The sequence below is a fragment of the Nomascus leucogenys genome, chromosome 8, assembly GCF_006542625.1.
Source record: "Nomascus leucogenys isolate Asia chromosome 8, Asia_NLE_v1, whole genome shotgun sequence".
Classification (NCBI taxonomy): Eukaryota; Metazoa; Chordata; class Mammalia; order Primates; family Hylobatidae; genus Nomascus; species Nomascus leucogenys.
In genome coordinates, this window is record NC_044388.1 from 79,865,060 (window position 1) to 79,880,239 (window position 15,180).

At 40.2% G+C, this 15,180-nt stretch overlaps 1 protein-coding gene across 4 annotated transcripts in view; it reads right to left on the reverse strand.

Annotated features, from left to right (window-relative positions):
• The window catches only part of UNC13B (unc-13 homolog B), a 236,655-nt gene that overhangs the window by 132,137 nt on the left and 89,338 nt on the right, over window positions 1–15,180 (reverse strand). For all 4 annotated transcript variants that reach the window (XM_030817512.1, XM_030817515.1, XM_030817516.1 and 1 more), the window contains exon 7: window positions 14,047–14,104. In XM_030817512.1, coding sequence (XP_030673372.1) covers window positions 14,047–14,104 — 58 coding nt within the window. The remainder of the gene's footprint in view (window positions 1–14,046; window positions 14,105–15,180) is intronic.

Genomic DNA, 15,180 nt, shown 5'->3' on the forward strand with positions numbered 1-15,180 from the left:
CTACTTAGAATTTTCAATGAAGGAATCACTGGTATTGTTGAACTAAACTATGTCAATCTCAACAATAAACTATCATTCAACTAAGTCTCAAATTCAAACTAAAAAAGTGAATCTACAATAACTTGCTTCTGTATTGTCAGGCTTGGGTCATTTTAAAATATTTATCCCTTTTAAACTTATTATAAAGCAAATGCATGTTCTTTGGAGGAAATCTGGAAAGTACAATAAAGTATAAAGAAAAAATAAAACAGGCCGGGCATGGTGGCTCACACCTGTAATCCCAACACTTTGGGAGACCGAGGTGGGTAGATCACTTGAGGTCAGGAGTTAGAGGCCAGCCTGGCCAACATGGTGAAACCCTGCCTCTACTAAAAGTACAAAAATTAGCCACGTGCGGTGGTAGGTGCCTATAATCCTAGCTACTCGGGAGGCTGAGGCAGGAGAATCGCTTGAACCTAGGAGGCAGAGGTTGCAGTGACCCAAGATTGTGCCACTGCACTCCAGCCTGGGCGACAGAGTGAGACTCCATCTCAAAAAAACAAAAACAAAAAACAAACAAAAAAACCAACTATATTTCCTTGTGGTTTTTCTATGTACATATGTATGTAATTTATTTTTTAGATAACTGAGATCATCTTAATCAGGTTAGGATCCTATTTTTTAGAACTTATACACATATTTCCTATATCTTAAAAATTTATGTAAAAGTATACAATTCCATCATAGGGAAATACCGTAATTATCCATTCTTCCTTTCTAATTTTTCACTATTATAAATAAAACCTATACATAAATCTTCCTTTGAACCTCTAGTTATTTTCCTTGAACACTTCCTAGAAGTAAAATCATTGAGTGAGAAAGGTTGTACTAATTTACACACCCTAGCAGTTTCACCATGTTGGCCAGGATGGTCTCGATATAAGTAGTCATCTCACCAAACCCTCGTCACATGCTAAATCACTTTTGATTCAATTCTCAACTGTAGCCAGTGATACTGTCATTAATACAGTGGGTGGGCAAAGCAGACATGTATAAAAATTGAAAAGAGCAGAAAGTGGTTGAACTTAGTAGTAGTCAGGCTGTTTGGTATGGCAACATGGTGTGGTGCTATATTCTTTGACAAGATATAGGTAGAAGTATTATCCTTACTGAAGAGTGAAGTGTAAATACCTTAGAAACTTTAGGTATGTTTGGAAAAGGAACAGACCAGTTTATCCCTCTAGCTCAACTTCTGACCATTTAGCCTTGTGGCTAAATGTTTATATTATACTGATACCATTTGTTGCAAGATTTGTATCAAATATGCAAATCAGATTGCACAGCCTCAGAGCAGCTCTATAAATTGAGGAGCAATAAGACCCGCAAAAGTAAACACGATGTACTGAGGCTCAAACATGCAAAAAGCCGCATGCTGCTACCAACTCCCAGCTGAGGCCACATCTGAAGAACATATCCTAAAAGAAAGTATATCCACTTTCTAATGTGAATATGTAAAATCTGATCTGCTAAAAGGAAGGAAAGTAAGGGGAACTTGTGGTGGTAGTAAGAATGATTTTAACAAAGATGCAGAGGCAATTTAATGGGGGGAGAAATGTCCTTTTTTTTATCTGAGATGGAGTCTCACTCTGTCACCCAGGCTGGAGTGCAGTGGCGCAATCTCGGCTCACTAAAACCTCCACCTCCCAGGTTCAAGCCATTCTCTGTCTCAGCCTCCTGAGTAGCTGGGACTACAGGTGTACGCCACCACACCCAGCTAACTTTTGTATTTTTAGTAGAGACGCGGTTTCACGCCTCTACTAAATGTTGGCCAGGATGGTCTCGATCTCCTGACCTTGTGATCCACCCGCCTCGGCCTCCCAAAGTGCTGGGATTATAGGCATGAGCCACCATGCCCGGCCGAAAATGCCTTTTTAATAAATGGTCTTAGGACAACTGGAAATTCACATGCAAAAAGATGGTCTTCACTCAAATCACACCACACATAAATGCAATGTGTGAACCTTGATTAACTTCTACAATGGTACAAAAAGGACAAGAAAGTTTGGGGGAAAACTGGGGATATTTGAATACAGGATAGATACTGATGATATTATAAAATTTTGTTAAATTTTTGGTGTGCTGGTGGTTTTGTAATCTTATGTGAGTTTATATTCTAAAGTTAAAAAAAAAACTTTCAAGAATCTTAAAGACTGTTGTCTTATTGTTGATAATAGCACTGGGTATATTAATCCTAAAATTTGTTTGTGTACTAATCACAAAGTTGATTGGGAAAGTTATGGAGCTGGACATCTCTTTTATGGGGGAGCACTGCAATTTGGATGCAGGACACAGCAAATGAATAATTTGATGTTCTTGGGAACAGAGGTTCTCACTGGAAGATATACATGTATGTGTGTATATATATATATGTGTATATATATGTGCATAATACACACACACACATATATATTTATATATATATATATAGAGAGAGAGAGAGAGATAGAGAGAGAGAGAGAATATGAAAGGAGATCAGGATAACCTTGTGATGAGGGTGCTAACTGGTGATACCAGTATGAAGAACATAGTGTGTTTCCTAGTTCTATCCAAAGACCCAAGAAGCAAGAGCCCTCCTGTAGCAACGAGCAAAACTAGTGCCAAGATCTTGATTTCTAAATACCATTCCCCACTAAAAATAACCAGGCTCATTGGAGAAATGACTTATTCCAGGACTGAGGAGGCAAAGTACAAGATGAGCTTGGAATATTTTGTACTAAGGAAGGAAGGAAGTGGTCAAAGAATGATAAGGCCATGTCAAAAGGACACAGGATCTAGTTAAAAGGAACACTCATAGGCCAAATTCAGGACAATTTGAGCATCAAAGAAAATGGCAGAACAGGATTACAAAACACTGGGTTCAAAAAAAAAAAATCGTGTCCATAGTGATACTCATTTTAAAAGAGGGGTAGGGGGTATGAGAAGAGGGAAAGCTCTTCTTTACAAAAGACTGACAACTACTCAGTATAATAAAAGGGTGACACAATTAAGAAATAAATATTTGGTCTCTGCCCACAGTTCTTGGCACAGAGCTTCTAAAACCCTTTTAATTCCTTGAGTGATAGGGATAAGAAGACTGTCTTTTGTTATTCATAATAAGCTCCTTTCAATCATACCTGAGTTAATGCTAATGTGATAACTCTTGGAGGATGGAGGCTAGTTGCCAAAAGAACCAACTTTGTGATTAGAGGGTTAGAACTTTCAGTCCCACCCCACAAACTCCAGGGAGAAAAGAGGGGCTAAAGGTTGAGCTAATTAATCACCAATGTTCAATGATTTAACCAATCATACTTACATAATGATGTGTCCATAAAAACCCCAGCCAAAGAGGTTTAGAGAGTTTCCACACTGGTGAACAAAAATGCACCCACATGCAGGGAGAGTAGCGCACCCGAAACTCCACAGGGACAGAAGCTCCTGTGCTCAGACCCTTCCGGACTTCCTCTAATGTATCATTTCATCTGACTGTTTGTATCCTTTAAAATATCCTTTTAATCAATCAATAATACCAAATTAACTGTTTTCCTGGGTTCTGTAAGCCATTCTAGCAAATTGTTGAACCTGAGGAGGGGCTTGTGGGAACTCCAGTTTATAGCCAGTTGGTCAGAAGTTCAGGTAGAAACCTGGGATTTATGATTGGTGTCTAAAGTGGGAGGCAGTCTTGTGGGACTGAGCCCTTAACTTGTAGGGTCTGCACTAACTCCACATCTCTAGTGTCAGAATTAAGTCATGAGACACTCAGTTGATGTTAGCAGAGAATTGCTTGGTATGGAAAACATACTTGGTGTCAGAATTGTGCAAGTATAGAGAAACCATTTTTTCCTTTTAAAAAGGAATGACAGAATTAGAAAATCATCATTTTGCAACCACACTGTAATAATAAATTTAGGCAATGATCATAATACATCCTAAAACTAATGCATGGAAGTTTGTTTAAATAAAAGCAGTATACCCACAGTCTCAAAGTATCACTACCATTACACAGTTAGTTACAAAGGAGAAAAATATCTTTGCAACAAAGAGATCTGGAAAACATCATCTGAACTAATAATTAACATCAGCATCACAAATAAAGGGACAAATTGACATCAGCTGTGCAGTAACCTGAATCTAATTACGAGGAAATAATCAGACAAATCCAGATTTTAGGAAATTTTTTTTGAGACGGAGTCTCACTCTGTCGCCCAGGCTGGAGTACAGTGGTGCAGTCTTGGCTCACTGCAACCTCCGTCTCACAGGTTCAGGCAGTTCTTCTGCCTCAGCCTCCCAAGTAGCCTGGATTACAGGTGCCCTCCACCACACCTGGCTAATTTTTTGTATTTTTAGTATAGATGGGGTTTCACTGTGTTAGCCAGGATGGTCTCGATCTCTTGACCTCATGATCTGCTCGCCTCAGCCTCCCAAAGTGCTGGGATTACAGGGGTGAGCCACGGCGCCCAGCCAGGAAATTTTTTTAAGGCAATTTAACTAGATCCTTGTCAGCTGTCTTGTAGAATGTCTATGTCAATGTGGGACCCAGCAACCTTTGGGAGAGCAATTGTTGGTGAAGAGAGGTCACTCCTTCCCCTCTCCACCTCCTGGGGAGGGGAAAAATGAATGCTTTTCCGCTCTGAATCCAAGTGAGGAGGAGCTTCATAATTCACAAAGGTTAGGGATGCCTACAAGAATGGGAGTGGAGCCAGACAGGTTGGATGTCTGCTTGGACAGGAGACTTGCTGGTGTGAACTGTGTACCTTTCTAAGCAGCCAAAAAAAACAGAGGAGGCAGGGCTGGGAGACGGAGAAGAGAATGGAACTGCTTGCCTATATCCTTTGTTTCTCAGGGCAAGAATAAGTGAGTTCCCATGGTCATGTGAATTCTGTGGAATGTGGGTGAGTCCGAGTTATCTTGATATTTCCCCATTCAAGAAGCCTCTAAGTAACAGGATACCAGCAGCAACAAGCTACGTACATCTTTTGGTAGTAGTCAATAGCAGGACAAAAGAAGTTGAACCAGAGCAATTGCTCACATAAGACCCCAGGGAGTCCCCAAAAGTAACCTTTGGAGACTCACACCTGCACTCCATTGAGAAAGCCAGCACTCACCTATACCTCAGAGGGCAGGAACAACCAAGTAATATCAGCCAGAGAGGCAACAACCACCAACAAAGAGATCAATATGTCTCCCAGGAAAACTAACATTATCACTCTTAGAACACATATTCATCCTTCAGTCTCAACATAACTCTTGCCCCTGTCCCATGAAGACTGCTCTGAATACTGACACAGCATGTGAATAAGACACTGCAGTGTTTCTGCACATGTAACCCAGAACTTAAAGTATAATAATAATTTTTAAAAAGACACTGCAGTGAAGTGACTGCCCATGGCATGGATATGTCTTTGTGAACTGGCATTCATCAAGATAGTCCAAGTCTCCTCCAGTCCTTAGTCACTCGGACACAGAGAACACTTCTGAGAGAGACATTTCTTATTCCTGCCCAAGTGGTTCCAATAGGACCAGAGGCTCACTTTCCCACTTCTAGAAAGCCCAAGACTCATTTTGGAGCATGTGCAACTTGGAGCATAGGAATCTCTTTGTGATGGTCCATCTGCCTAAGACACAACACCTAGCCATCCCCTCTTTGACTCCTGCTGCTTCACCAGTGCCCTAACACAGAAAGCAGACACAAGGTCCCAATGTATCTACTCTGGTCACTTACTTTCTTTCTCTCCTCATTCTCTTGCATTTCTCTCCTCTCATGCAAGTCAAAAGAAGCTCTTCTTAGTTAGAAATTGGGCGATTCGGGTGAAACCCTGCTCCCTCTCATAATATTTGTCCAGAACACTTTGTATATTCTCCTAAAATCTCGGGCTTTGGGAAGTTAAAACCACAAAGATCACTTCTTCTGCTCTCTGCCTTTCCTTTCTTTCAAGAAATGGGCACAAGTCAGCCTAAATGCTAGAACTGGTAATAAAATGGGGGATAAAAAACAGATGGACATAATTAAATCACAATAATTACTTTACAACATTTTAAAATAAATATATCAGTTACCAAAGAGACAAAAACTTCACAGAATAAAAGTGAGTGCAGAATGTTGTTACTGAATGCTAAAAGAGAAAGGCTTGACCTGAGACAAAGGGGAAAAGCAGATAGTTTGCCTCAATACTTTTAAAGAATCCCATCACCTTTAAGAGTATATCCAAATAACTGGAGCTACAGTAACTCCTTTTATTTTTTTAATTTTTAAACTTATTTATTTTTAAATAGAGACAGGGTCTCGCTATGTTGCCCGGGCTGGTTTCAAACTCCTGGCCTCAAGTGATTCTCCTGCCTTGGCCTCCCAAAGTTCTGGGATTACAGGCATGAGCCACCACTTCCAGCCAGAGTAACTCTTGTATCAAAGGGAGAGTTTCTTTAGAGCAGTAGCCCAGTGATTTCTGAAAATACTTTGTAAACATCTTATAAATGGCTGCAGAGGATTGATCCTAACACACTGGGTCGTGGAGGGGCCATCCATATGAATGAATCTGAGGACTAGGAAGTAATAGAGTCATATGATGTGCTATAGCTGGAAAAGTCCTAGAGATCATCTAGAACACCACCTCCATTTATTACTACAAGAAACTGAAGTTGACAGTGGGATGACTTCCAAAGTCACAGAGAGACAGCAGCAAACCCAAGTTAAGAACAAGGACTCAACTGGGCTTGGTGCCTCAACGCCTATAATCCCAGCACTTTTGGAGACCAAGCCAGGCAGATCACTTGAGGTCAGGAGTTCAAGACCAGCCTGGCCAACAAAAATACAAAAATTAGCCGGGTGTGGTGACACATGACTGTAGTCCCAGCTACTCAGAGGCTGAGGCAGAAGAATCACTTGAACCAGGGAGATGGAGGTTGCAGTGAACCAAGATCGCGTCACTGCACTCCAGCCTGGGTGACAGAGTGAGAGAGACTCCATCTCAAAAAAAAAAGAAGAACGAACAAGGACTCACTTACTTTTCTTAATAATAACTTTGTTTTTAAGTGTAGAGATGGGGGTCTCACTATGTTGCTTGGACTAGTCTTGAACTTCAGCCTTAAGCCATCCTCCCACCGCAGCCTCCCGAAATGCTGACATGACAAGCATGAGCCACTGTGCCTGGCCAATAATAACTTTTAACTATCAAAAAAAATTTAAGGCCACAATCCCATATCCTAGAGACAAATTTGGTTAATATTTTGATCACTCTTTTCCTAATAATTTTTCTTATAATTGTATAGATGCATTTACATAAGTTTATACACCTGCTCAGGCTGCCATAACAAAATACCACAGGCTGGGGAGCTTAAACAACAAAAATTTATTTTCTCACAGTCTGAGGCTGGAAAGCCCAAGGTCAATGTTCCCGTAAGATTTGGTTTCTGGTGAACAGTCTCTTCCTGGCTTGCAGATGGTCACCTTTTTGCTGTGTCCTCACATGGTGGAGAGAGCAAGCTCTGGTGTCTCTTCTTCTTCTTTTTTTTTTTTTTTTTTTTTTTTTGAGACGGAGTCTCGCTCTGTCGCCCAGGCTGGAGTGCAGTGGCGCAGTCTCGGCTCACTGCAAGCTCCGCCTTCCGGGTTCACGCCATTCTCCTGCCTCAGCCTCTCCGAGTAGCTGGGACTACAGGCGCCCGCCACCACGCCCGGCTAAGTTTTTGTATTTTTCAGTAGAGACGGGGTTTCACCGTGGTCTCGATCTCCTGACCTCGTGATCCGCCCGCCTCGGCCTCCCAAAGTGCTGGGATTACAAGCGTGAGCCACCGCGCCCGGCCGTCTCTTCTTCTTAAATGGGCCCCAGCCCTATCAGATTAGGGCTCCATCCTTATGACCTCATTTAACTTTTGTCACTTCCTCACAGGTCCTATGTCCAAATACAGTCAAACTGGGGACTAGGGCTTCAACATATGAATTTGGAGGGGACACAATCAAGTTCATAGAATTCTGCCCTAGCCCCCCATAATTCATGTCTTTATCACACACAAGATACATTCATTCCATCCCAACAGCCTCAAAAGTTTTAACTCATTCAATTTCCACTTCAAAGTCTAAAGTCCCAAGTCTTATCTAATTATCATCTAAATAAGACATGAGTGATCTTGAGTAAAGAGTCATCCTAAAGCGAAATGCCTTTCCAGCTATAAACCTGTGAAACCAGACAAGTTATGTGCTTCCAAAATACAATCGTAGGGCAGACATAGGCTAGACATTCCCATTCCAAAGGAGAGAAACAGGGAAGAAAGGAAGGGGTGACAGGTCCTAAGCAAGTCCAAAGCCTACCAAGGTGAATTCCATTAGATCTAAGACTCAAGAATAATTATCTTTGGCTTGATATTTCTGCCTCCTTGGCTTTTCAGGAGCTGCCTCACTGTGACAGGCCTGCCCTCTTACATAATGAAGTAAATGACCTTGCCCTCAGGTCTGTGGTGAGGGGGGCAGCCCTGATGACCTCTGTCACTTTGAGGGTAATTCTTTCCTTTCCCTGGAAAATAGCACAGATTCAGTCAAATAGCTCTATGGTCCAGTCTTCCAGAACCTAAGAAGTCCAACAGTCTTCCTTCATTCATTTCTGTCCTCTTGCATTTTACTACAAGCAGTAAGGGAGAGCCACATCACATCTTCAAAACATTGCTTAGAAATTTCTTCTGCTAAATATGCAATTTAATTGGTCTCAGGTTCTACCTTCTACAAAACACTAGAACACAATTCAGCCAAGTTCTTTGCCACCTTATAACAAGGATCATCCTTCTTCCAGTTATTTCCTTATTATTAACTGTTTCTATCTGAGATCTCACAAAAATTGCCTTTAATATCTACACTCATACCAACATTCTGATCATGATTAATTATACATTCTCTAAGATGGAAGTTTTCTCTGTAGCTCTCCTCTTTTCTTTCTAAGCCCTCACCAGAATCACCTTTCATGTCCATATTTCTAATAACCCCTTCATGGAAATCTCAGTTTTTTCTAGCATGCACCTCAAAACTCTTCCGGCCTTGACCCATCACACAGTTCCAAAGCTACTTGCAAATTTTTTGGTATTTGTTTCAGCAACAATCCATCTCTTAGTACCAAAATCTGCAGTAGTCTTCTTGGATTGCCTTAACAAAGTACCTTAGACTGGGTGTCTTAAGCAACAGAAACTTATTTCTCACAGTTCTGGAGGCTAGAAAGTCCAAGATCAAGGGGCCAGCTGATTCAATTCCTGGTAAGGGCTTCCTTCCTGGCTTACAGATGGCCACCTTCTTACTGTGTCCTCACCTGGTAGGGACGGAGCTCTGCTATCTCTTCTTCTTCTTATGAGGGCACCAGCCCTATCAGATTATGACCTCACTTAACCTTTATCACCTCCTCACAGGCCCTATCTCCAAATATAATAATATTGGGGGTTGAGGCTTCAATATATAAATGGGGGGTAGACACAATTAAGTTCCTAGCAATAAGTCTTAAATTGCTTATTACATATATACATATACACACATACATTGAGGGTTTTAAGTTGACCCTTAAACAACATAAGCTTGAACTGCATGGGTCCTCTTATGGATCTTTTTCAATGAGACACAGATAGAAAATGCAGGATGTGAAACCTGCATATACAGAGGGCCAAGTTTTCATATAGGTGGGTTCCTCAGGGCCAAGTGAGGAACTTGAGTATGCACAGATTTTGGTACATGCAGGGGTCCTGGAACCAATCCCCCAAGTATACTGAGGGATAACTGTAATACTTTTTTTTTACCAAGTTCCATGAAAATGTTCCTATTATTCAAAGCATGATTTTTAATAAATGCATAATATTCTATCTTAATGACTATTATTTTTTACTGCTGTTTAAGTCATTTTCAAATTTTGCTACTTAAATAATTCCGCAGTGAACATCTTTGTACATATATCTGTGTCTGCTGTGATGACTGAGGATAAATTTCCAGAAATTCAGCTACTGAGTCAAAGCCTATTTCTATTCAAAGACTTGGTACATATTGCTAAACTGCTTCCCAGAAACCTACAAGAAGGTATACCCCCATATGAATAGAGATTATAATTAGAATAAACTATTTTTGTAAATAAAAAAAGATCAATGTCATAAATGACCAAAAAGGCAAAGTTCTGTTTTGTTTTGTTTTGGTTTGGTTTGGTTGTTTTTGAGACAGGGTCTCACTCTGTCACCCAGGCTGGGGTGCAGTGGCATGATCATGGCTCACTGCAGCCTGGATCTCCCCAGGCTCAGGTGATCCTCCTGGCTCAGTCTCCCAAGTAGCTGGGACCACAGGTATGCACCACTATGCCTGACTAATTTTTGTATTTTTTTATAGAGATGAGGTTTTGCCATGTTGCCCAGGTTGGTCTAGAACTCCTGGGCTCAAGTAATCCACCCATCTCCACCTTGCAGAGTCCTGGGATTACAGGCATGAGCCACAGTGCCTGGCCAGATTTTTTTTCATTATATTAAAGAAGACTAGGCCAAGTGCGGCAGCTCATGTCTGTAATCCTGGCACTTTTGGAGGCTGAGGTGGGTGGATCACTGGAGGTCAGGAGTTCAAGAACAGCCTGGCCAACATAGTGAAACCTTGTCTCTACTAAAAATACAAAAAAATTAGCCAGGAGTGGTAGCATGGCCTGTAGTCCTAGCTACTCAGGAGGCTGAGGCAGGAGAATTGGTTGAACTTGGGAGGCAAAGCTTACAGCGAGCCAAGATCATGCCACTGCACTCCAGCCTGGATGATGGAGCAAGACTCCTTCTCAAGAAAGGAAAGAAAGAAAAAACAGAAAAGTGAAAAGAGAAAAGGAAAAGGAAAAGGAAAAGGAAAGGAAAGGAAGGGAAAAGAAAGAAGGAAGGAGGGAGAAAGAAAAGAAAAGAACAAAGAAAAGAAGGAAGGAAGGAAAGAAGGTAGGTTAAAGAGACAGGACAACAAATGAAATGTATGGTTATTGATTAGATCATGGAGGGGGAAGGCTATGAAAGTATATCAAAGAGATATCTGCACTCCTATGTTTGTTGCAGCAATGTTCGCAATAGGCAAGATTTGAAAGCAGCCTAAGCTTCCATCAACAGATAAATGGAAAAGGAAAATGTGGTACATAAACACAACGGAGTACTATTTATCCATAAAAAAAAAGAATGAGATTCTGTCATTTGCAACAATATGGATGGAACTGGAGGACATTATGTTGTGTGAAATAAGCCAGGCACAAAAAGACAAACTTCACATGTTCTCACTTGTTTGTGGGAGCTAAAAATTAAAACAATTGAATTTATGGAGACAGAGAATAGAAGGATGATTAACAGAGGCTGGGAAGGGGAGTTAGGGGTAAGAAGAGATTAGGGATGGTTAATGAGTACAAAAATAGTTATCTAGAATGAGTAAGATCTAGTATTTGCTAGCACAATAGGGTGACTATGGTCAACGATAATTTATTACACATTTTTAAATAACTAAAAGGGTATAACTGGAATATTTGTAACAAAGAAATGATAAATCCTTGAGGTGATGGATATCCCATTTACCTTGACATGATTATTACACATTGTATGCCTGTATCAAAATACTCATGTATTCCATAAATACCTACTATGTACCCATAAAAATTAAAAATAAATAAAAATTTTAAAAATGTATAAAAAAGCTTTCAAAATATTTTTGGGGACAATTAGGGAGTTCTTAATATAGACTGTATTATAGACAATATTACTGTATCAGTCTTAAATTTCTTGATTATGATCATGGTATTTCAGTTATGTTGACTTTCCTAGCTCTTAGCAGAACATGCTGATGTGTTATATAGCATGCACAGCTTATATTCAAATGATTCAGAAAATACTTGTATTTTTGTGTATGTATGTATGGAGACAGAGATAGAGAAACATGAGAGAAAAATAAGAGGGGGATGAGGCAAAGAGCAAATCTGGCAAAATGCTTGTCACTGAACCTAGTAAAGGGTAATGAGCACTCTTGGTACTGTTCTTTCAACTTTTCTATAGGTTTAACGTTTCTCAAAATAAAAATATACGAGGGAGCAGGCAAAAGACAAGAATGGCTTATTCATAGAAAAATAAAATAGCCTGTAAACATATGAAAAATGTATGGGAATAAAGTTGCTTGATTATTTAAGGTTTTTTATTTCCTCCTGCCCTCTTGGCATTTGCGCTTTAATCACTTCAATTGTATTTCATCAATGAGACCAGGAAGGAGTAGGAAGTGAAATCTCAATCATTACATTTTGCTTCTCATTAGCAGTCCTGGAAAAAGGTTTAAAAGATTAAATCAATCACAATGAACTCATTACAGTGAGTTCTGAAAAGGACCTGTAAACCTGAAAACCTGGTTTTCAATTCAGATTCTTCTGACCTCCTATGACCTTAAATGTTCGGTCCCAAATAGCAAAAAACAAAAGTTAGTAATAAATCATATGAAAAATAGGTTTTCTTTAAATAAAGAAAAAAAGTTCACCTCTACCATTGGCCTTTAGTTTTATCAGGAAAGTGGGCCTATGGAATGTACCAAATTGAAGGCAACCAACGGATTCACAAACCATGGACAAAAGTTTTCCTTTTCAGAAACAATATGAAGGAAGCAGTATAACACAGTGGTTCACACAGAGGTAGGAGCTACTAAGTCAGATTTTCTGTGTTTGAATATTTACTTCACCAGTCACTAGCTATGTGATTTGTGGAAAATAACTCAATCTACTTATGCTTCAGTTTCCTGCTCAAAAATGGGAACAACAGTAAAATCTGTCTTAGGGTTGTTGTGAAGTTTAAATAAATTAGAATACTTAAGGTCTCAGAATGGCATCTGGCATACTGTAAGACCTCAATAGTGTTAGCTGCTGTGGTTTGTTTGTTTTGAAACATGGTCTTGCTCTGTCGCCCAGGCTGCAATGGCAGCAAACCAAATGTACCAAATGCAGTGGCATGATCATGGCTTACTACAGCCTCGATTTCCCAGGCTCAAGCCATCCTCCCACCTCAGCCTCCCAAGTATCTGGGACTACAGGCACATGCCATCACACCTGGCTAATTTTTTTTTTTTGTAGAAATGAGGTATCTGTATGTTGCCCAAGCTGGTCTCAGACTCCTAGGCTCAAGCAATCCTCCTGCCTCAGCCTCACAAAGTGCTGGGAACCATGCCCAGACTATAGTTCTTATTATTACTAATATTACAACAACAAATGCTACAATCATTATCATCATCTTCAACTTGTTGATGGAGTTTGGCATGAGATTCAGAAAAAACAGAGCAACACAAAAGTATCACAATCCCCCCCCCATACCCCCTTACACACACACACACACATATCACAGGTTGAAAAAGTGAAATAGGTCAGACTCTAAGTCAGTCCTTTAGTGTCTCAAGCTGTTTTGAGGGAAACTGGGGAGAAGGTAACAATATACCAGAAATGTATGGCTCATTTCAAGAATTAATCTGTGTGATCTTGACAAATCAATCTCAGGAGAAATTAAGTCAATCATTTATCAAATTTTATTGAGGTGTACTATGCATAGGTGTTGAGCCAAACGCAAAGAATATAAAATGGAACAATGTCTATGTCTTTTAAAACTTTGTGTTCATGTCAAAGAAATATATATATGTCATATGATGGATGTGCACACGGTAAAATGGAAGCACACAGGAGAGACCTAAATTAGACTTGGGAGAAGGAGAGAACAGCACAAAGATTACCCAGAAGTGATGATATTTAAACTGAGCCTTAAAGAATAATAACAGGTAAACAGGGACAGAGAGGGTTAAATCATTCCTCCGGGGTAGAAGCTAACAAATGTAGAAAAAAAGATGAGCCCTACTCCCCCTATACAAAACCAAAAAACTTCTCCCTAAAGCTAATAGATAGACAGCCATCAGAGAAAGGCGCCTGAACAGATGTGCTTCAGGAATATCTTCTGCTTACACACGACATCTCCATCCTACCCAGCTCAGAATAACCCATGTTCGGAGAAGCGACAGAAAGCTACAATTAAAAGAGATTCATAGACAAGTTTCTCACTTACAACACTGGGCGGCAGCAGTGGTCAATGGCTTCCTCTGGCTTTCTTCTTGACTAGAATACTAGAAGAGGAAAGGAGAAAATAAATAAATAAATACAATCAGAAGCCCAAGTAAAGACAGGGAAAAAAATCACAGCTACCCATAAAAAGGTTTAGTGTTTGGAAACAAAATTTTTATTGAACAGAAACAGAACATCCTGCTCCTATTTTCTGTGTGATGCTGACATATAGGCCAGCCTATCGGTTATGGCCCTGGCCAAGTGAGACAGGCTAAATAAGGAAGGATAATGAAGAACTGTCCTGACCAAGGGCACCTGGGCACCCACCCAGCTCTGCCAGGCAGCTGTAGAAGGTTTGGTCTTAGAATCCTTAGAATATTTCACAGCCCTCTGAGTTTTCCTGGGGCTAATGTATAGAATATTTCCCCATTCAGGTGATGCAAGTGAAAACCTGTCTGGGGCTGTTTTCTCATTTTTAAGTAATAGTGCTTCTTTGCTCATAAGGTCACATGGGAAATAAGTGGAACTGCTTACCTAAGCATGTGGTGCAATATCTGGTATCTATAAGAGTTCCTCTTCCACTAGCACTGTAACCTCTGCCATCCCACCCACCACGACCACCACAAAAACAAGTACACGGTACTGAAGACATAAGAAAATGTTCCATAAAAGGAAAATAATTATGTCCAAATCTTGAGGATGGGCCCGATTTAGAAGGTAAAACAGAAAGAGAAAGGCACAAACAAATTAACAGGGGTACACAGAGTCTGGAAGACAGTGAGAATAGTCTGGTTCAGAGTCCACTGGAGAATTAGAAAAATGTATCTCGGCCAGGCAACTTGCAAACATGAGATTTGGAGTTCTCATCCTGACCTGGTCACTTATTCATAAGCTATGAGATCTGAGGCAAGTCAGAGCTTCTCTAAAACTGCCAATGAACGAGTTACTTATTAACTCAACAAATATTGATTGAGTATCCACTATGTGCAAGGCCTTGTTCTAGGCACTGGCAAAACAGAATTTGTAAATCATGGTAAGAATTCGAACTTTTCTAGTGTACTGAGAAGCCCTTTAGGGTTTTAAGCATGAGAGAATTATGATTTGATTATACTTTTAAAAGATCAATCTGGCTGCTATA